Consider the following 22750-nt stretch of genomic DNA (forward strand, 5'->3'; position numbering starts at 1 on the left):
TGCTCTAAATGAACACATTTTATCTGTAGGACCCCAGAAAATTCAGTTTGTGTTTCCCAGAAGAAAATATACCCTGGGCCAATGCATTTTAAAATTCTTTATCATGTTACAAATACCTGAAAATAATGTTTAAAAAAATAATAAAAATAACATTAATAAGTTAGTTATTTCATTCTAATGACATAATACATAGTACTATAGGGCCCACTTCAAGCTCTTTAAAATTTTGGGTTTAATCATCCAATTTTCTTTATGACTGTGAACACAAAGGCTGTGATCACCTCCTGAATAAACATTCTAGTCATCTAACAGGTCTCATCCTTCTGTCTTTTTAATTATGAGAGGGCTAACACGTAGCGGGGAAGTGTCTGAGTTATGAGTCAGGAACTCCTTGATCGCTCCTCTCCTCAACAAGAAATTCACCAAGTGCCAGTTCTAAGATCTGGTGCAAATGTATCACACATTAGCTGAAGCTCAGAAAAATGAACACAAGCTTGCTTCACACAATATGCTAAACCAGGATATGGGTTGTTTGGTTTTGGCTTAGCACGAAGGCAGGCTACTTTCTTACTTTTGAGGACTATACAGTATTTCATTGTTTATCCTTGAACACACCACTTGCTTAGTATGTTGTGGGAAGCCATTTATTGGTTGGTATATTATGGTTTATAGCTAGTGTTTGGTATCACATCAGCAATTATAGTTTATTCAATAAACAATAGTTAAATAAATTAAGATTTAGCTCAGGGTATGAACTGCATTGGAAAAATGGGAAAAAACAGATGTCACAGATTCATAAGCTGTTTAAATGACACGACATGACATGACATGCAGTTGTAAAAGTCTGCAGGTATGAACACTGGGGCTGCTCCATGGGTTTCCTTTAGCTGTTCTTCCATTCTAATCCTCTTTCCCACTTCCACTGATATTCTCAAAGGAAAAAGGCAGCCAGAGAAGTTGTGTTAGCCCTTCAAGGTAGTTCAGACAAGAAGCACCAACCATGAGTACTATCTCTACCTTTATTGTAAGATTACAGTAACAGAACCTTGCGAGTCTGAGAACGTACACCTCTCTTCACTTGCCTTTAGAGTCCAAGAAACTAGGGAGGATCCCTTCTGAGACATTTGCCACTCCCACATTCCTTCTGTGGGCTCAGCAGCCTCTTATCTGACTGTTGCCTAGTCTGCAGCTCCACCTCCTCTTCCTGTCTTTCAAGGATATTCTCACAGATTATTACAAGTTGCCAGCATCCCTTCTCTCACTATGCCCTAGGTCCCGAAACTGTGCCCAGGTACACTAATATTCCACCATCACCTCTACAGTGCCCACCAGACTACCAGCCTCATTGATCTTTATTTTATTTAGATTAGTTTGAAATAAATATATGAAATGAAAAGCTAAGCTTGCATGCTGTAAAGCAAAGTACCAGACTCAAGTATCTATATTACTAAAACTCTTGTGTCTGTCTGTTTGTAACCTTCAGTTGGGCGAAATGGTGGCATCATAGGGCAACAGTTTTTGAACCGAGTTACCTCAAATGGGCTAACTAACAGAATGCATCGAAAATCTGGGACCCATTACTCCAGTAGGACTGAAATTTGGCAAGGTTGTGACTGCTTCAGTGCCACCACACTACCTTCACCTTAGCACCACTGCACTGCTGCAGTCAGCCACAGTCATGTGATTGTCATTTCCACTGGTCTCTGCCAGCTTCCCATAAGTCAATGGCGAAGCTGGCAGGAAGTCTAAACTCAATCATGATTGCCAATGCTCCCTGCCAGCTTCCCACAAGCAAAGTCAGTGCAGAAGCCGACAGGAAGTTGCAAGTCCAAGGCCAGCAGGCAGGTAAGTGGCAATGGGGTGCCTGAGCAAGGGGATGCCTGAGAGGTGCGGCAAGGGTCAGGGAGGGTGTGTGGGGGTGCGCGAGAGGTGTGGGTCAGTTCAGGGAGGATGCACAAGGGTGTGAGGGGGTGTCTGGTAGGTGCAGCAAGGGTCAGGGAGGGTGTACAAGGGTGCGGGTCAGGGAGGGAGGGAGGGAAGAAGGAAGCAACAGAGAGGAAGGAACAGGGAGGAAGGAAGGAGGAAGGGAGGCTTTTTTGCCCACCCATGGTCATTCTGTTTCTCTGTTTAGGTAACAAAATATCTCTGAAACGATAACCCAACAGGTCACCAGTTGTCTAGTCCTTCATACTTCCAACTGTATCTCTCAGTCCCTATAGAAAAAAATGTGCTTTGTTTAGAAATGGGGCTACCTGCCCAGAGAAACAATGACCAATGTAAGCTGAGATGGCTGAGAACATCCTGGAGGGTTGGAAGAATGCCAGATAACACCCACCATGTGGCTGTTCTCATTTTGAGAGAGTTTCCGCAATCCGCTATGTACATTCTACCTGGTCCAAAGCTAGGGAGCCCCTGCATTATTCTAGTCTGTTCTCCTGGGACCGCTCTTCATTTTTAGAAGTTGGAATACTGTATTAGGACACAAACCTGCCATGAGACAGCTTAATAATACTCTTTCAGACATTAAATAACTCCCAAACTTGACATACGACAGAGTGTTGGGTAATAATTTTAAATGACAGCTTATTTTGTTTTAGGTCTTAAATAAGCAGCTGCTCAAAATGCCAAATCAAATAGTTTTTTGATTCTGTTGGCTTTAAATTTTATTTTTTTTCCCAGTAAAGTAAAAACAATGCTGTTTTACCTTTAGATTTCAGGTTACGTCAACAGAAGCAGTTAGCTGTACAATTTCCTGAAAAAACTATTTATGTACAGTAAAATATTTATATACACGAGGAAGTTAAAGGCTATTGAAGGTTCTTTATATACAGTATAAAGTCTCCTGCACCCCTAACGTGTGTGGGGGGGGTCTTCCATAAACAGGAACAGGATCAGACTATGTATGAAAGCAGGACTGTATAAGACTGGAACTATTTAAATAATATTAGCACGTGAACAGAGACAGATCTTACTAGTGAACAATATTCTGCAATATCAACCACTAATAACAGGAAAATGAACATTTTCATTACAGGATAGCCTGGAAATTTAGAAGCAATTATTGTTATCCAAAATAGCACATCTCACTACAGTAAGAATGAGCATGACCAAGTGACCCATGGTCCTTGCTCAGTTTGCTTTCCAGATGATAACTGTGAATGGGCAACTACAAGGCTCTGCTTCTTTCTTATTATTCTTCAAACCTGGATAACATTTCAAATAGAAGACAATGCTCTGCAAAGTAAGTTACAGGATCATCCTAGTCCTAATGGTGGGGTCCAGAGCAGAGGGATGGATATTAAAATAGGCAATTAGCAATACAATTGTAACCTCTCAACTTTATATGTACATGTGACACTGCTGCATGTATAAAAGGGGTGGGGATTGGATTACACTGTCATGACTGCCAGCTTGCCTGTTTTGACCTTTCTGGAGATGCTGCTGGACAGAGTAGTGCCTATGGGTATCTTTATGAATACAGATTCTTCCTTTGATAGACAGCAGGTTATTTACTTCATCTAACTCGGTGTTTCTCAACCTCAAGCAACTTTAAGCTGTATGTGACTCCAACTCCCAGAATTCCCCAGCCAGCATGCCAGGAAGCTGAAATCCACACAGCTTAAAGTTTCTGAGGTTGAGAAACACTGATCTAACTTAGAATTTTTCAAATATACTTGCCTTCATTTATTTTTTTTAAACTATTTCTCTTTTGAGGGGGAGACTTTTTTTTTTTTAGCTTCTCTACTTACTCTTTAGGTAGACTGATGTTTTATGAAAGGTTGCACTCTCCCAGCTGCCATTTCATGAAACATCCACAGCCCTCTCATAGTTGGACGCCTATCCTCATTTACCTACAAATCATGTATTCGGCATGGACTGGATCAGCCAGTAATTTCCCCTAAATTGGACATACTGCACAAAACACTGGAGTGCTCTTTTTCTACCCAATATAACCTTCCCACCTTTGACTATCCCTGGCAATTCACACTTCCATAAAACCTAATCCAGGTAACTGGAATCACAAGATCAATCTCCTTAAAAAATCTGACTATCGGCATGATGAAAAACTTATAACCAACCACTCTCCAAGATAAGTTTTTTAACGTATGAATAATTTCTTAACATAATTTGTCCTCATAACAATCTTACAATATGAGTTTCTGATATTCTAATTTTTAGGGGAAAGAACTAATGTGGAAAGTTATTTATTTTGTCACTCGTTGAATTCATGACTAAAGAATTTGAAGCAAGAATTCTGCCCAACTATAGAGGACAGAGGAAATGGCCTTGAGGGACAGGAGGAAGAGCCACTACCAAGACATCAGTCAGGTAAAAGAGGGCTGAGTCCAGGGCAGAAATGTAAGCTGAGAAAACATCTCAGACAAGACCCTCCCTGGTTCTCATGAAGATAAAGGGAGGGAGGGGTTAAGCACATTCAGACTTGCAAGCGTCTGTTACTATATCTTTACAATAAAAGAATATTGGCCTACATGACTTTGGTTTCCTAGACTGGTCTACCTTTAAGGGCTGACATCAATAGTCAGAATGGCTCCTGCAGTTATTTCTCCTTTCCCTTCTGACACTAAAGACAACTGTTCCCTTTTGACACTAGGAAAGGAGAAGGAAGACAGAGAATATGCCGAAGTAAGAGAGGCTGTTTGGAGGAGGAGCAGCCTAGTGCATGACTGTGTATGCCTGGCTGTTTCAACTCCACAAAGATGTGCTTAGTTGGCATCAGGGTATATGTGTGCGTGCGTGTCTTTGGGATGTCCTGAAGAAACACACAATTTTTCTTACATTCTCTGCTATCAATTTCTCCAGTGATCATCTTTTTCTTAAAATGACACCTAGTCTTTCCTCCCTCCCCCCCCTTTTTTTTTACTCCAAAAGATAGTAAAGAAAAGCAGAGGCTTTCTTGTTCCCAGTGTGCCTGGCACAGACCATGCATCCCTCCTGTATTGTTTCTAAGTGCTGACTGCCACTGCATATCTCCTTACTTCTTCCAGAAGAAGAAAGATAGAAAAAAACAGCATTGCAAGTATTTTTGTGCCAAAAAAATAAAAATATCTAAAGAGCATGGTACTCTGAGCCCATGCTGGGACACTGATTCAGCCATGAGTCAGAACAGAAAGCACTGCTTGCTGCATTAGAACGTAACCTTGCCGCAGAATCCTTTCCCGTTATTATACAGAGCTGACACTGATAGCTCTGTCAGATCCACTGCCACAAATTATAGCCCACACAGGCCCGCCCAAGGTAAGCTAAAGGAAGTCACCCTCCTTTCTGAATCACGTAACTTTGGACTTCACAGTTGCACTGTTACCAGGCCAAAGGCTCTTTAATGTGTCCTCTATCCAGTCTGCATAAACTAGTCAGTACCCATCTAAACAAAAGTAATGAATGAAATCCTATGTGCTGCTCCAACACAGTTTCATTAGAGTTGAAAGCATGGGTGCATTAATAAGCAGCTAAGATCCTATTTAGTTCACCAAATATCAAACTATAGATTATTTAAAAATCCAAGCAGTGACATGAGGAGAAAAAAAAATCTACAACCATCAAACTTTAATTTTCTGTAAGATACCCATGAGAGATATTTAGTCAGAGCCTCTAGGAGACAATCTCCCTCTGGTGTCACCAGCCCTCTGGTTCCTGAGCCAGCCAAGTAGACTGCAGCATTTACTTTATAGGAACTGTCTTTCCAAACCATTTTTTCCTTAGTTTTAGCTTTGTCTGACTTCATCCAGTATTAATCCTCCAGCCCCATTTTCCACTAAGCCTCATCCTCTGGATCTTTGATTATGATCCACTAAATCTAATACTGGACTCCAGCTGCTGCCTGATCACACCTATTGTCCTTTTATTTATTTAGCCTGATCCCATCTCTAGCCTGTTTTAACCATGTCTCCTGCCTCTCTTTAATCTGATTAACATTTCTCTGTAATTGACTGGGATCCTTTGGAATTTCCTAACAAAGCTAAGCCCTAGATTTGAAATCAATGACACTGGTGATAATATGTGATTTCCCTGCTCCCCAGAATATTTTCATATTTTGAAAATGTATCTAAGAAAGAAAATAGAAAAAGACATCAATCTCTGCTCACTCGGAAGTGTCAGATCAGTAGCCTGAAAGATTCTCCAGACCTTCCTCCACAAGTGATAGGATCACCAACATACTCATTATTCTATTGTGAAGACATTTGTTGACAGCCATATTCTAGCAATTTCCTATGCATGTTTTCAAATACAGGTCTGGAAACGTAACACTGGAAATGCTCCAGATTCTGTAGAACAAAAGACCATGCAAAAATTATGTAATAGCCTTCTACAGCTCTACCCACCAACACTTGGACCTTTACTGGTTCATTATGAGAGTATCTTTGTTTTGGTCATAGTTGCACAGACCCTGGAAATGGGCCAACATCAATCAAGGCAACCTCCTGTCACAGCTTTCACATACAATTATCACAACTGCCCCAGATAGAAGTCAGCAACATGGCCCCTTACCTTCCACAATAAGCCACACTTGCAGTGATTCCTCTTTCTTCCCATTGGTCTCCACTTGGCACCAGTATTTTCCAGAATCTGTCCGATCTACAGACTTCAAGCTAAAGAGTTGGAAGGGGAATATAAAGTAGTAAATTACACTGTATATGAACAAAGATTTGTAGATATTAAATATCTCTCAATTCTTCTGTTTTTCCAGAAATTTTTAATTTGTTACAAGTTGAATTTATGCATTCTACTTAATGTTACTGTGTTCTTGTTTCCCCCACCCTGAAAATTTTAAAAAGGAGGAAGGGGAATTGCATAACTAAATAAATAAAACCTTTTTTGTGTGTGTCTTCAAGTCAGTTTTGACTTCTGGCAACTGCCTGGACTAGACTCTGTGCTTTTCTTGGCAAGATTTCCGAAGTGGTTTGCTATTGCCTGCTTCCAAGGGCTGAGAGAAAGTGGTTGACTGGCCCAAGGTCAACCAGTTGGCTTTGTGCCTAAGACAGGACTAGAACTCACAGTCTCTCAGTTTCTAGCCTGTTGACTTAACCACTACACCAAACTGGCTCTCATAATAAAACCTAGCCAATTATTATATCTTCTGACTAGCAGATCCTACATGGTAGACATTCCCAGCTTAGCCATCTAGACTAAAGTTGCCAAGGGTTAAACTTGGAACCATTTTGCAAACAAGATACCTTCATTGCTACTGAACTGATCCCATAAGGTGGTTCCCACTCAGATGGTTTCACCTGAAAATGTTTCTGTGAACAGATCAGGAAGCAGAGGGAGCATTTCAGAGAAGAACGTTAGCTAGGCAACCATCCCCATGAAGTACGCAGCAGTGATAGAACTGTCTTCTAGAACAGCCTTTCCTAACATAGCAGCCCCCAGTGTTGGCCATGCTAGCCAGAAATTATGGGATCCCAAACCATCTGGAGGACATCTGGTTGAGGAAGTCTAGAAACAAAAATACTGCAGTGAATGAAGTGGAAGGAACTTTTTTTTAAAAGGGTTTAGGAAAAATTGGCACCCACACGGGAGAGATAAATAATAATCTAGGATTACTGCATGCATGAATTAACTGTGCCATGCCATTCCTGTCTGAAGATCGTGAGAGAGTTAAATCACTCACTGGTTCCAGGAAGTCTGATACTACCAAGTTATCCAACCCTGAACCTGAAGTCTGGAAATATGCAGAGAGCAAATATGTTTGTTTACAAAATTCAAGAGGACAGAGCAAATGTTCCTTCATAAAAGCGATTACTCAAGATTTGGATTTGTTCTTTTTTTTACCTTACTCAGCATAGCTCAAATTTAATGAGCCTCCTAACAAACTAACCCTTTTCTTATCAGGAAGAAAGGGAAACATTATAATGCCTTTGGGAGTATAACTCATTTCACTGTAACATGGTACAGCCATGGGTGTCTGCATGAGAGGCAAGGTGGTCAATGATGAAGCATGCAGGATGACATCATCATGCAAATGCTGTGACTTATATACTTGCATCAGATGTCAGGTAAATAATAATGGCATTTATGTAATGCTGTCACTGGCATCACTGCAATTTGCTGTAGATGCTACTAGGTGCAACATCTTAAAAACCTCATCCAAGGGAGGTATTCTACCCCCTGTTATTAATCTATATTACTTGTTAGACTGATATCCCATCTTTTCTCTAGGAGCTCAAGTTGATTTTCATGGGGATCTGTCTTCATTTTATCCACACCATAACAATCCTGTTAGGTAGCTGAGCCAAGAGAAAGTGAGTGGTCAAAAAATCACCCAGAATTTCCATGCTTGAGGATGGTTTTGGATCTGAATCTCCCCAGCCCTAGTCCAAGGCCCTAACAACCACACAGCACTAGCTCTTAAAATTATCAAAGTGTCAGATAATGGCAGTGTCCAATTTTGTGACAACTATATCTATACTCTGGACATAAAGACAGGAACCCTATCTTCATATTTAGCTTTCTCTGATTTTCCTATTAATTTGCTGTCTATCCAGATCTGGCCCCTCCACCAATATTGATTTCTCCTCCCATATTATTCGACCAGCATAACCCAAAGTCTCCAATGGAGACATTAGTTAGGATTGCCAGAGGTGCAATTTTAACACTAATCACTGTAGGACTCTGAGATATTAATTTCCTTATAGAAACACAATATGATTTCAAGGGCTCTGCTGAGAATTTACAAATCTCAAGAAACTATTTATTCAGAAGGCCTCAAAGGGGGATATTTGCTGATAGCTTCTTCTCAAGGATATCTGGCAACTGCACCAGGAAAACTGGTTCAACTTTTTTTTATACATATATATAGAAGCACACTAAGCATCTTTTCTATGCCTTATATTATATTAATTGGCTGTAGTATCGCACCCTTGGCTTAAAGTAAATGACAGAGTAAATACACTGGAACATCTCCTGTGGGAAATGACTAAGGCTTGGTTTGTATGACACATCTGTTTCTCCCAACAGAGCCCAGATCTGATTTGGGAAGCACAGACTGAACTAAACTCTCTCTTTTTAGTCAAAGTCAAGAAGAAAAGAATGTGAAGTGAAAAGAACAACATCAAGGAAATGTTTAATTATATCTCAAAAATTAACCATCCAGTTTTGTTGCAAAGCATATGGGAACAAATCTATGAAAAAGGAGCATAAAGCTTTCTTTATCCTTGAAAGTTTTCAATAACAAAGCTGCAAACAAAGGCCAAGAGAGGGGGAAGCTCTCTCTGTGTAAAATGACAGCTACAGACTCAGCAGAAAACTGTGGGGACTAATACAGTTTTGTAGGCTCCTAGTTCTCCTTAGCGCCATTCTTAGAGAATCACAGAGCAAATGAAGGGTTTCTCTGCATTCCTTTGCTATTAAAGCTAAGAGGTTGGGATTGGACAATTCAATGCCAGTTTGCAATCCTGCATTGGAATCTTTTGCCTCTCTGCTGCTTATAAAAATGACTCCTTATTTCATGTATGAATTCAGGATATAGAAAACAAGACCCCTGATTAACTACCAGATACACACAGCAAGTAGCAGCACCCAGCCAACTCAGATGGGAGACTGCCAGAAAGACCGCTGTGTATAGTCAAACTGGGAAGTTAAAAAACATCCCCAGGGGAAGGCAATGCAAAACTACATCTCCACTGGCACCAAGAAAACTGCATGGGTATATCCACCTTTACTTTAATTTTCAGTTACGTGCAAAACATATTCTGCTTTCAGTGATAGCAATAGGTTATCCACAGGGACAAATGTGCTACCAGGCAAGTTCATTGGCATCCATTAAACCTTCTATTTCATCTTAACCTTCTTCTTTGTTTGTTTCTTCCTTTCTTAAATTTCTAGGCCTGCAAGTGCCATCAAGGACTTCTAAAAATGGAAAGGCTGTGTGGTTGCAGCACAGCGCTCTGGTTCAAAGTCTGTCCACCAGCCCAGAGAAAAGAAAAAGATTGGGTGGCTGAGGGGGATGGCAGAATGCAGTTTTACCAGTGGACTTATTTCAAATGGGTCTTTAAGACCAGGCTGCAAAAATTGTTTTCTGTAGGCCTCAGAGATGAATAAAAAGCCCCCTTTCTGTGGCCCCTAGGACATCTGTGGGGGTGGGGTGGCGGTTGTAAAGAAGTCACAATGGCAGTAGCAGCCATGCAATCAAAGCTCTGTGGGTTGTAGCCACCATCTTGACTTTTCTGATACCTCCCCTTCCTGTGGATGCCCCAGTGTGTCCCCAGAGTCCCTCTCCCATAATTCTGGAAAACAGTGACACCATTTACCACTATTTTGAGAAGGCCCAAATCCCCTAAAATAAGCTTAACAAACCAACAAAAAAACAAAAAGGCTTTCCTTTCCTGCAACAAAGGAAGAAATTGAAAATCCATCCACTTGGCATTCTCACCCCACTTACAGTAGCCCTTGTCCCTCCAAAATGCAGCCCCCAAAAACTGTCCACTTTTGCTTTCAGCAAATAATTCTCATTCAGGCTCAGTCTATAATATGGGGAGGAATAATACTGAACTGGTACAGTATGTTTAAGATTTGTTGTAAGGATGATAATAAATAATGTATATATAGTGCCTTAAGCACTTTAAATATTATAAAAATGTTACAAATTACTAGTAACCAAAATGGGGAAAGAACTAGAAAGCATGAAAAGTTTAGATCAGTGTTTCTCATGAATTCCACCCTAGCTGGGGAATTCTGGGAGTTGAAGTCCACACATCTTAAAGTTGCTGAGGTTGAGAAACACTGGTTTAGATTCTTGAGATATTAAGCAAATAAAGTGGAGATCTGTTGAGATGGCTCCACTATTGAGGTGGATGTACTCATTCTCTCTCTGCCTGCGGTTTGTATATATTTCTGTTTTAATTGATGTTTTATGTGGATTTTTACATTTTTAATGCTTGTTTTTGTAGATGCATTGTTTTTATTTAGTGAACGCCACCCAGAGTCACTTCCTGTGAGATGGGTGGCTATATAAATTTGACTAATAAATAAATAAATAAATAAATAAATCCAGGGAACGAATTGCCTGGTTGGATAATTTGCCTGGTGCCTTTGGATGAACCTAAACTATTTCACAGGGCTGCTGTGAGGAAAAATAAGAGAGGAGGAGAGAATCACAAATGCCCCCTGCCCAAGTTCCACAGAAGAAAGGCGAAATAAACTAACCTTTAATATTAGCATTAGTCATATATATATATATATATATATATATATATATATATATATATATATACAGAGAGAGAGAGAGAGAGAGAGAGAGAGAGAATATCCTGTTCTAGATGTCATTCTTACCTGAGGAAACCTATCCAGTGTTCTTCATTTACTGGAATGTACACCTGGTCTATACCCTGCACCACAGCTCCATCCTTGATCCACAGCATCTCTGGTTCTTCCATTCCCTCCAGACTGCAGTTCAACTTCACTGGCTGCCCCTGGGACACGGTCAGTTTGATTGGCATTCCAATACCTTTTGCTTCTGGAAGAAAGTAACCTCCCACCCATCCTTGCCCACAGGTGGGGAGCAAGGTGGTTGGGAGTACAGCAAATCAATCAAGGTTACTGATCTGTAGCGTGATATAGTCAAAGAACAAAACTCACAGCCCCCTCAATGCACCTCATCAGAAGTTTATTATATATGTTGGGATAATTATAGGATAAGAACACCAAAGTTCTAGATAGGAAATAGCGCAGGTGAATAAAGCCATGCAGGGCTTCTTCAACAATGTGCCAATTTGGAAATCAGCAGGGTGAAGCCCATACAGCAGCAATCTTTTAGTGGTACATACAGATGCATTTGGTCTCCTTGCAACACTTCATGGTTAATGCTTTTGAAAGAGTTATTTTCAGAACAATAGTACAATGCTACCCAAATTCCCTCTGGATGCTTATTGACTCCCAAGTAATATTCATTACTTTAAAGAAAGCATAGCTTTGATCTATTTCTATGGAAAAAAAATCATTCACATAGGGGGTCATTCAGTTCACAGCTTCTCTTAATTGCAAAAGCTCCTAAACAGTGTGAAAACTCTATGGATGGAAAAGCATGATTGAAAGCTTAGCCGTGAAAGGAAACCAACCATTTTCAGAACATGCTTCTCTCTCTCCTTTTCTTTCCCCCCTCCCCCATCTGTAGTGCAGAATTAGTTCAACCAGTAGCCAGGCAACTCCAAAACTCAGGATGCAATGCCAGTGCTGATCTCATCCCTCATTTGGATAGGTGTCACTAATTCATTTGCAGATGGTGATGTTTCTCCACCTTCCTTTGGGATAAATGTGTTCTTCGGGATATGTTTGAGGGTCATCAGATGCTTTTAAAGTCAATGGAGGAGAGCATGTATAAGGGAGACTTTAACAGAGCAAATATACTGAAGGAGAGTGTATAAGCATTGGGGAAGAAGATGAAGATATGTTGCAAGGAAGAAAATAAACAAGACGATAACTAAGCTTCAAGACAGAAAAGATTTCAGCCACTAGACTACTGCCTGCCAGTGTTATTACATCCTTGGTAGATTCTCATCTTAACATAGTTACTTTTAGAACCATTTTGTATAAGGTGGTGTAACTATTTTCAGGCACGCTGATGGCAAAGATACACCATTATAGATAATAAGGTGTTTTTTTTTTAATATTATAGGCATTGGTCACTCAATCCGTTTCAGCATGTTGATTTTGGCAGTGGTCAGTGTAACCCTTCCATAATCCTTCCTAATCTAAGTATTATCTTTTTTATATGCATGCAAATCAATTATCCTGTAACTCCACCAAGGCCTTTGCAAGCCAAAACTCCATTAAGGACTCAGCAAAGCTCTGATATCAATTGACCCCTACCCTTATCACCTCATGTTTAGACTACTGCAATGTGCTCTTTGGGGCTGTCTTTGAAGACCACCCAAAATCTACAGCTGGTCCAGAATGCAACCACCCACTTATTGGCCGGTGAGATCAGCTACAGTCAGATAACACCTGTTTTATGTGTGCTGCCAAGAGATGTATGAATACAGTCCAAGGTGCTAGTGTTAACCTATAAAGCCCTACATAGCTTGGTTCTGGAATATCATAGGGGCTATCTCCTCTAAGTAGAATCTCCTTGTCCTGTGCAGTCTTTTCAGAAAGAGAAGCTCTGGATTTATTTATTTATTTATTTATATTTATTTAATTTCTATCCCGCCTTTATTATTTTTATAAATAACTCAAGGCGGTGAACATACCGAATATTCCTTCCTCCTCCTATTTTCCCCACAATACTGGCAGGGTAGAGGCTCCTTCATTGCTAAGTTTTAGAAAAGCAGTGAAAAGAATTTTGTTTCATTAAGCTTCTGAATATTAGGAATGTTTGGGTGAGTGTTTGGGCTGAAGGATTTGGACTATGTGTGTGTGTGTGTCTTTTGTAGGTACATTATATTGTTTTAATTATGACTATGGAAGTTTTTGCTTATTTTTATTATGTTGTCTGTTTTGTGTAAACTACCCAAAGGCTTGGGATGGAATGGTATAGAAATTTGTATAATAAACAAATCAGTAAAAAATAGTTATTGTAAACTAGGCTTGAAATTTTGAATTGAAGGATGGCCCAGAAATGTTTAAATAATAAGCAGCCAGAGACTGTAGTTATGAAATTACCCTTATGAACTTTCATAGCCCTATATCTATCCAGATCCATTTTGCTTTGATATATTAATGTTTTCAGAAAGCAAAACCTTATTGTCAATTCTTTCCATAAGATCACATTTATGTTATCTGATAAATCTGTATGCGTCTAAAAACATGTGTGTCTTACATTTGATGGAACTTAAGAGTTATCTGCTGGATAACTCTGGCAATTAGAGCATTTATGGGAATGAGCAGGCCAAATAAAGCCAGAGCCACCCAACTTGTCTGACAAGCTCAAGTCAATACCACTTCCAAAAATCCAAATGATTGTGATTCCATACCACCCAACCGTCCATAGTTATTAACATGCCCCAAATTCTTCCAATTATATCAGGCGGAATGGTAAGTCTTAGAATCAATCCAAATGCCCTAGGGATGGTGGAGAAGAAATAATTACGGCGGTATGGTGTTTCCTTTGCACCAGTGGAATTCCACTAGCAGAAGAGGGAACCTCATTGGAGTTTGGATGATAGGGAGGAAGAAACGTTAGAACCCTCTATTCACTCAGTGGGCAGTCCTGTCCCCAACAACTATGTAGTGTTAATCCTGCAAAAAAGTGGCAAAACATGGGCATGCATTGTAGTTAATTGGGAGCTCTACTGTACATATCTGCCTTCTGTCCTCTCCCTCAAGAATCCTAAGGAAGGAGAGAATTATAGCATCTCCATTAGCAAGTAGTAACTTATTCCCAAATGTACAAAATCTCCAGTGAGAAAACACATATTTTATACACTGAGATGTACAGGTGAAGATTCCCTCTCTAGGTTATATGTCTAGAGAATTAGGAACACACAAAACTGCAGTTTCAGTAATTATTCAGTAGATAATGGGGCTTCATTGTTGGAGGAAAATTCTGAGAGTGCCTTGGACTGCCAGAAGATCAAACCAGTCCATCCTCCAGGAAATAAAGCCAGACTGCTCACTTGAGGGAACGATATTAAAGGCAAAACTGAAATACTTTGGCCACATAATGAGAAGACAGGACAGCCTGGAGAAGATGCTGATGCTAGGGAAAGTGGAAGGCAAAAGGAAGAGGGGCCGACCAAGGGCAAGGTGGATGGATGATATTCTAGAGGTGACGGACTTGTCCCTGGGGGAGCTGGGGGTGGCGACGACTGACAGGAAGCTCTGGCGTGGGCTGGTCCATGAAGTCACGAAGAGTCGGAAGCGACTAAACGAATAAACAACAATGGGGCTTCATAGCACACAGTAAGCAGTGTGCACTAAGCAGCCAAGTTAGAAGAACAAATCTTATAAACCTGATGTGATTCTGTCTCAAGTTCCAGATCCAAACAGTTAGCAAGAATCTCAACATAATTGCAACTGGGGCTGCACAACGGCATCCTATACTGATTAACAACATGCAAGGTCGAAGTGCACATCGTATTTCAAAATACAGCACACATTTTTTCTACACCTCTTTCAGTTTTTCCTCCTAAAAAAAGAGATGTGATTGAAGAAAAGTCCAACACCCACAATCACAGAAAGCTTCTTTAGGCACTTGCAAGTGTATAAAAAAGAATTGGGCCATATGCCTATCCCATTCTGAATGTACCCGTTATCACTGCAGACTTTCAGACATTCACCACATAAGTCCAAAGAGCAAAGAAGGTTCAGCTGATTTCACTTAAATCCCCCTTCAGATCTTAATGCTAGTAAAAGGTAGAAGAAACAGTCGCTCCTAGACCACAAGGTACTTCATGGTCACGCACATAGCAACAAGTGTAATGAACAAACACATACTCTACTCTACTTATTGCTTCTTTTGGTCAAATAGCTGTAACAATTATTTTTTTTCCCAGATCAAAGCCAGAGCAAAATGTGAGAACCGAGCCTGCATTTCACTGATCTCCTAGAAAGCAGATAGTATATCTGTCCAGCACATTCATACTGCGCCTGTACAAAATATTCATATACCAATGATAAACTAGCAATTGCACACATTGTGACATGATATTGACTGGGGGCACACACACCATGCTAAGCCATGATTCACTTTTTTTTTTTTTTAGTAAGACACAAAGAGCTCTGTCCATGTAATATGCTTCTCAGATCAGCAGGGGAGGCCTCTTTGAAGATAATCCTGTTGCCAGGGATTCAGCTATTTGATATGCAGAAAAGGGCTTTCTCTGGAGTAGCTCCTGGATTGTGCAATGCACTCCTTAACATGATGTGCTTGCCCCCTCCCCCCCACTCTCTATTTAAGAGGTAAACATCTGTGGAGTTCTTAGTGCTCTCTGATCTTGGTTGTTTTTTTGCAGACATTTCATTACCCAATTAGGTAACAGTATCAATGCGAGTGAGTGTGGGGTTCGCTCCCTGTTTATATACAGTAGCTTGCCCTGCCAGTATTTGTTTTCTGTTAGAGTTTGTTTTCTGCTTGATTGTTTGCTTGGTGTTAATCCCTGCTTATCTTGGTGTTGGCTGCTGGAGAGGATGTATTCTCCAGATCCTCTCCAGCAGCCAACACTCACATAAAGAATTACCAAGGAGAAAACCACATGCCCACCAAAACTGCCAGGGCAGGCTACTGTATATAAACAGGGAGCAAACCCCAACTCACTAGCACTGATGATGTTACCTAGTTGGGTAATGAAATGTCTGCAAGCGAATAGCCAAGCTCGGAGAGCACCAAGGACTTCACAGTTCAACCCAGACCTATGTATGTTCTCTTCTTTTGGAAGTAAACATCTCTTCCGCCAAGCATTTAATTATTACACCTTTATATTTCATGAACATTAATTATTTTAATGTCTTATTTCTAACTGCATTCCTGTTGCTTTGCTTATATTTGTATTCTCTTTTCAGCTGTAAGATACTTTGATTGCCAAACAGAAAGGTAGTGTATAAGTCTAATAGGAAGGAAGGAAGGAAGGAAGGAAGGAAGGAAGGAAGGAAGGAAGGAAGGAAGGAAGGAAGGAAGGAAGGAAGGAAGGAAGGAAGGAAGGAAAAGAGAAAGGCAAGACAAAGTATATTACAGGTGAGGACTATGTATGTACTGGCAACATATGTAGGACATTCTGTCAACATTTGCCAACCACTGCCTAGGACGTTTTTGTTGAAGTTCTAACGTCAGGACATGCTACAATGTTTATTGCAGACTATATGGTAAGGATTGGTGGAGAGCCTTTTTAGTGGTGATACCTGAGTTGCAGCATGCCCTCTGCAGAGATGTGCACCCAGCAACCACATTGTGGCTCTTCCAATGGAACATGGAATTTTCATTTTCCCAATTTTTTCCAACCTTAAAACCTTCTAGGGGTTTTAAAATGTTTTGCACTGATCTCCCGTTATTATTTTATATTGCAGCCTGTTTTGCTCTTTTTTCAGTTCATATTTGTATTTTATTTCTTATATTGCTTTATGCTATTACAGTATTGTAAATTACTTAAGTACATTGGTATGCAATATAATTACATAAATATAAATGAAATCATACTTGTGCAACTCAGGAACCTCTGCAGATAAAAGCATTTTGTTCTTTCGTGGGATTTCTACTGGCTTAACAGCCAGTAAACCCACTAGTTCCCATGCCATTTTGTTTGTAATGTTTTCTTTGTTGTTCTGGTTAACTTAAGTAAATTGCTAAGAGCAGTGAAGCTAGCAAAATAAATGACGTTTAGACACAGCACTTTTTTATTGCTGGGCTAAGGAATTAATCACACACTGAGAAACATGATCTAACCCCTTATTATTTAATTCAACAAATGAGATAAATTATGTGTGTTTGTGCACGTGTGGGTGTGCCAGAAAGCATCCTCCCTCTCAATGTGCATCATATTGAAGAAACAGAGTTCTCTGCTACTTACTATATGACCAGACCATATATACAAAAAATGCATTTATAAAATGACAGTCTTGTGAAATATAGGCAATATTTTGCAATAGCAAAACTGCTCAGCTTTTCAGTAATCCACTTGCTAAAATAGTTAATCATGAACAAATAGAGCTATCTTTGCAGACAGCTTCAGTTTTAAATTACCACTCTTGCTGAAATCTTAAGTAAGCAAAGTGCATTTCACATTTGAAGGAGAGTTCTGCACAAAGTACAAGAAAGGAAAAATAAGATATATTTTTGGATTTTGATTACAGGAAATGAATGACCTCTTAAGACATGGGTAATTTTGGAAAGATCATAGGGTATGTATATATTTTCTATGGAAAGGCACAACATTCATTCACATATGTACACAGACAACTGTTACCTAATTGAAACTTTGTCACTAATATATCTTTGCAATGTAATGATTATAGAAATAAGAAGAAATTGCTCAGTTAGTGGTAGCTTAACAATTCTTTTGGATTCAAGGAGAACCTTGGCCTTTAATTCTATACCTTTCTTAATAAAATGAAAGCTGCCTGAAGAATCTGAATGGCTGGGTGTGGGTATAAGAAACACACAAAAGAAGTTGTGCAACACTATGAACGCCCTACTAGTTTCACTCCCTCACCGAGCTTGATTCCTATTAGTCTAATCATCAGTAAGCCACTATTCTCTCTCAAACTAGGAAATAAATTTCCGTTTCCTTATTGAGCTAACAGCTAGGTATAACTAATAACAACCAAGTCCTGCTAGATGTTTTTGCAGTGAAGCACATTAACTTTCTGTTTTTGCAATCACTGCTTACTACTAGCAAGTACTGAAATTCTCGAGAGTGAAAAAGGGAAATGGAACTGTATGTCTACAGGTCCCTAATTAGTCCCTTAATTCCCCATATATTAGGTGCCAGATATATAAGATGACAATGTAGGTTTGCTTGAATCTGGAGCAGGCATCTTTAACCCAGGTCCTCTTGCTATATTGCAAATACAATTCCCAGAATTCTGGGAATAGTAGTATGACCACATCAATGGTATACCAGGTTGGGGAAAGCTGATTTGGAGAGTATTTCAAAGTTGGTGACTCCATGGGACAGGTGCAAAAATGATCAGCCCGCTTGTATAGTGAGAGCCTTTGTGAATGTCACACATTATCCATGGCAGCTAAAACTGATGGACACTTGCTAGTCAAAGAGATATATGGTTCAGTTCTTACATACAAAGGAACCTCAAAAACCTCAGCATTTTCAACATGCTCTTGTAGTGACTGTAATTAGTCATTCTTTTTCCTTATCATATCATTATTAGCTTCATTGTCCTACCCAAAAGAGGCACAACTGAGGACTGAAGTTGCAGAGTCCATAGGAAGGATCTGGATGCTTTCCAGATTCCATGCTATGATCTGGGTCTGCAGGCAAGATAAGACCCATGCTTTAATTATATCTTGAACAATTAATAATAAACAATATATTTTTTAAAAAGATCCACATTAATTCTCAAAGACATTTTCCAGAAGAAAATATCCCGGATAATCTCTGACCCACAAACCTAAATTACGCCAAAGAATCAGCACTACTATTCTCCTTTCAGCTTGATCTTTCTTATTTTTTTTTAAATTTCTATCTATTTATGTCTGCTTCTTGCCTTCTGCCCACAGATTACTTTGACTCAATACTGACATCAGCCTTCACTCATTCAGCCACACTAACCAGCTTACTTTGGAAACTGGTAACAGATGGATCCCAACTAGAATTACTGGTTCATGACCCAGGGATAACATTTATAGTTCCAAACAATCATTCACTGATATAGTGGGAGGGTGAAGCATTACAGTAACAGAGCTGCTCCCTAAATAAATGACTCCAAAATTGTAACCTGATCTGAGATAGAAAACAAAATAATACTTTCAAGAATTTTACAAGTCTTACTGATTCATTGGACAATCTCTTTATTTATTTGTGTTCGTGTCATTTCAGTGGGGATCCTGATAGAACATTATTTATTCACAAATACATTAAAGGAGTATATAAAGGGTTATGGACAGACTTATTAATCCAAATCCTACAAAGCTTTGTGTCAGTGGTATATTTATTACCACTCTTAGAAGAAATAAACAGTTTTTTTGACCTTCTGTCTTTCCATAAAGATGAATGCCTGGGATAAAGTCACAGAAAGAAAAAGGATATCCTTATGTTCAAGAGCTGTAGCCAATATTCCATTATAGAAACATAAATAGAGCTGCCAAAGACCTCAGATACATTTAGATGCTGATGCAATAAAGAAGCATTAAAATAGCCAGTGATTATTATTCTAATAGATGGCAGGCCAAGATATTTTGCTGCTTGAGGTGTAATACCAAAGTGTGCTTGCAACCTTCCATGGATGTTAGCCAGCCATAGTGCCTAAAGTCAACCATTATTTTGGTGCATGGACAGAAAATTCCACAAGCATCTTTCCCTTCTACCATACCAGTAAAAAATACAATAAAAATTAATAAATCACTGCCCTTTCACAACATGCAAATTAATTTACCTGGGACAGACGCCTTAGGCAGCTGAGGAATCTATGGCATTCCAGATGTTGACAAACTACAACTCTCAACAACCATAGGCACTCTGATGAATGGTGCTTGGAACTGCGGTTCAGCAGCTTCTGGAGAGCCACAGATTACCCACTCTGGCCTAATGATAGAGCCTGGTTTTAAAGGCAAAACACTTAAAAATAAATATACCCCACAGTAAATATCTGTGTATGGGCATTCTCATAGGCTGTGCCTTTTTTAACCTTTGAGTGTGCTAGTTCACTCAAGTCCTCACTTAAAACCTCTACAAAAATAATGAAGCCATCTTGCAGGGACCTGTAAGGGCCTCTTATTGGACATTCCATTTAAAACTGGCCTGATTCATCCAATTAGGAAGCTTTCTAATGGGAAGGATCTCAACAGCAGTGAAGCCCTAACTCTCTGCCAACCAGTGTTGTGGGAATTGGGAAAGCAGGCAGTGGAGTAGAAGGAAGAGTCAGATTCCTGGGATACAAACTACTGGCCCAACCTCACCTGTACAAAGATGGGCATGAAATGGCCTTCATCTCCAAGATAATCATAAAAACAAAAAACTCAACCAGGGATTAAAAAAATAGAAACAAAGAAACACGGTTCCCCTAAATTTTGTCATTTGTTTCAGCTCCAATGAGGAAGGCTGTAGGCCAGTCTCACAGCACCAGGAGAAGGTGGGAAAATCATTGTAACTACCAGAGGCAGCAGGGAGTCCTCCTCTCCTGCCGGAAGTCCCTTCTGAGGAAAAAGAAAACTGTCAACAGGAGTTTACTTGGGTTTGGTTTTTTAAAGAAGTGACATTGAAGATGAAGGGATTCCACTTTCAAAGCAGCCCCTGACCCGGTTGTGCCGCTTCATCCAAATCAGTTGCAGAACAGACTGCCCCTCGGGCAAGCAGGAACTCGGGAAACACTTGGGAAACGTAAAATACCACAGTTGGGTGGGAGGGTGAGAAGGGGGCAAGAATCGGTATGAATCAGGTCGAGAGTCAGCTGCCTCCTCCCTGGCCGGGAAGGAACTCGGAGGAGCGGAGCCGCCTTACCTGTTACAGCCCTGAAGTCCCGCGAAAACAGAGCCCATAGTGCCGTTAACAGCAACAGGACTCCCCGCGTCGGCATAGTCTGCTTCATCTCCATCTCTTCCACCTCATCATCTTTATCACCATCTTCCTAGCGACCTCCAAAGCGGTTGCCTCGTCTCGGTCCCAAAATTTAAACAGGGGGAGGAAAGCAAGAGGAGGAAAAGGAAAAAGGGGAGGATGGGCGGGTGGCAAAGCAATCAGGGAGGGAAAAAAGGGGGAGGAAAACCAACGACGCCCCTTCCTCGGAAGAAAAGCTGGCGGCCCGCGCCCCTTGGATCTGGGCGCGAAGAGGAGCTCGGCGCCCACGCGATCGCGCAGGACAAGCCAGGAAAAGAAGCGGCCGGAGATGGCAGCACCAGGCACCACACCGGCGCGGGCTCGGCCGGCGGCTCTGCTGCCTTTCCCTGAGCTTGTGATCACCAAATCGGGAAGGTCCCCCCCTACTGGCTTCCCTCCCGCAGTGCACAGAGTTCATCGGGCCGGCGAGCCCGCAGAGTTGAGCTTGGCCCGACGCGGAGCTCCCTCCGTCGGCCGCCGCGGCTTCCTTCTGCAAGTCTTGCTTCGGCTCTTGCTTCTCCTCCAGGAAATGGCGCTTTCGGGAGGCCACAGCTCCGCTTCTCATGACATCACCGGCCTCATGAATATTAATCTATCAATTGCTTATCCTATTGCTTTCCCGAACTTTTTTTTTAATCCCCCGCGAAGTGGAAAATAACAGGCCTGCGGCAGAAAGAACGTGGTTTCCCGGGAACGGAGCCGGTTTCAAGGAGAGCGGGAACGCGCGGACGCGACCTTTTTCTGCGTGCAGGTTAGTCAGCGAGACCGCCGTTTCTCCTGAAGGAGCAGCTCATCCCAAATCAAAGAGGGTCGTGATTTAAAAAAGGAGAACGAGAGAAAAGAAGGGTCTGTGTCAGACGTGGCCAAATGATGAAGGACGACCCTTTACCAATTTTAATCCATGGAAGGACACCCGTAGAGCAATGCATACATCATCATCATCATCATCGAGTGATAATTTAGTCTTTTGTTCTGGTCTTCTTTCTTTCCCTTTTTAACAGCTTACACATCTTATATTCAGTTTTTACCAGAAGTGCTTCACATAATATTTTCCATGAAATCAAAACATTAAAATCTATTTCATTCAACATTTTATCTTAATCTCACTTTTCTTTTTGCCCCTCTCTTGTTAACATGGCCAGTGAAATAAGTGCATGTGGGAAATGCTGCATTGTTAACATTACACAGAGTAGATGGTTCGTATATTCTACTTATTTTATTTAGCTACTTGTTTGAACACCATTTTGCCCCAGGACCTCATGGCAGCTGCATAATATTTCTTACTCCAGTGTCATTCCTACAGCAAAAACCTTGCAAGTTAGGGTGGACTGAGTGACTGGCCCAAAGTTACTGAACCAAACATGGTACTTGAACCTAGTCTTCTCAATCCTGTGTGACAGCCTACCCAGCAATTAAAACATCAACCAGCCAACATTACGTCTAACTGTGTTGGGGGATCTGGGTCGCAGACTCTCTCCTTTAGATTATCATGGAGGTTCTGCCTAATAAAAATTATATCTTTACTAAATGTAGTTGGATGTATATGGGAGGAAGTGAATTTGCTGCTTCTTGCTTGTTTGTCCTGTGAAAAT

General features: G+C 40.6%; 1 protein-coding gene across 4 annotated transcripts in view; it reads right to left on the reverse strand.

The window, feature by feature from the left end:
* TYRO3 (TYRO3 protein tyrosine kinase) overlaps positions 1 to 21942 on the reverse strand; it is a 73137-nt gene extending 51195 nt beyond the window's left edge. The window contains exons 1-3 of one of the 4 annotated variants that reach the window (XM_063289933.1): positions 21063 to 21942; positions 11290 to 11500; positions 6508 to 6608 (exon numbers count right to left, since the gene is read on the reverse strand). In XM_063289933.1, coding sequence (XP_063146003.1) covers positions 6508 to 6608; positions 11290 to 11500; positions 21063 to 21156 — 406 coding nt within the window. In that variant the 5' untranslated portion in view covers positions 21157 to 21942. The remainder of the gene's footprint in view (positions 1 to 6507; positions 6609 to 11289; positions 11501 to 21062) is intronic. The other 3 variants (XM_063289932.1, XM_063289935.1, XM_063289934.1) reach the window with 3 other exon arrangements.
* Between the last annotated feature and the right edge of the window lie 808 nt (positions 21943 to 22750).

The sequence above is a fragment of the Candoia aspera genome, chromosome 1, assembly GCF_035149785.1.
Source record: "Candoia aspera isolate rCanAsp1 chromosome 1, rCanAsp1.hap2, whole genome shotgun sequence".
Lineage (NCBI taxonomy): Eukaryota > Metazoa > Chordata > Lepidosauria > Squamata > Boidae > Candoia > Candoia aspera.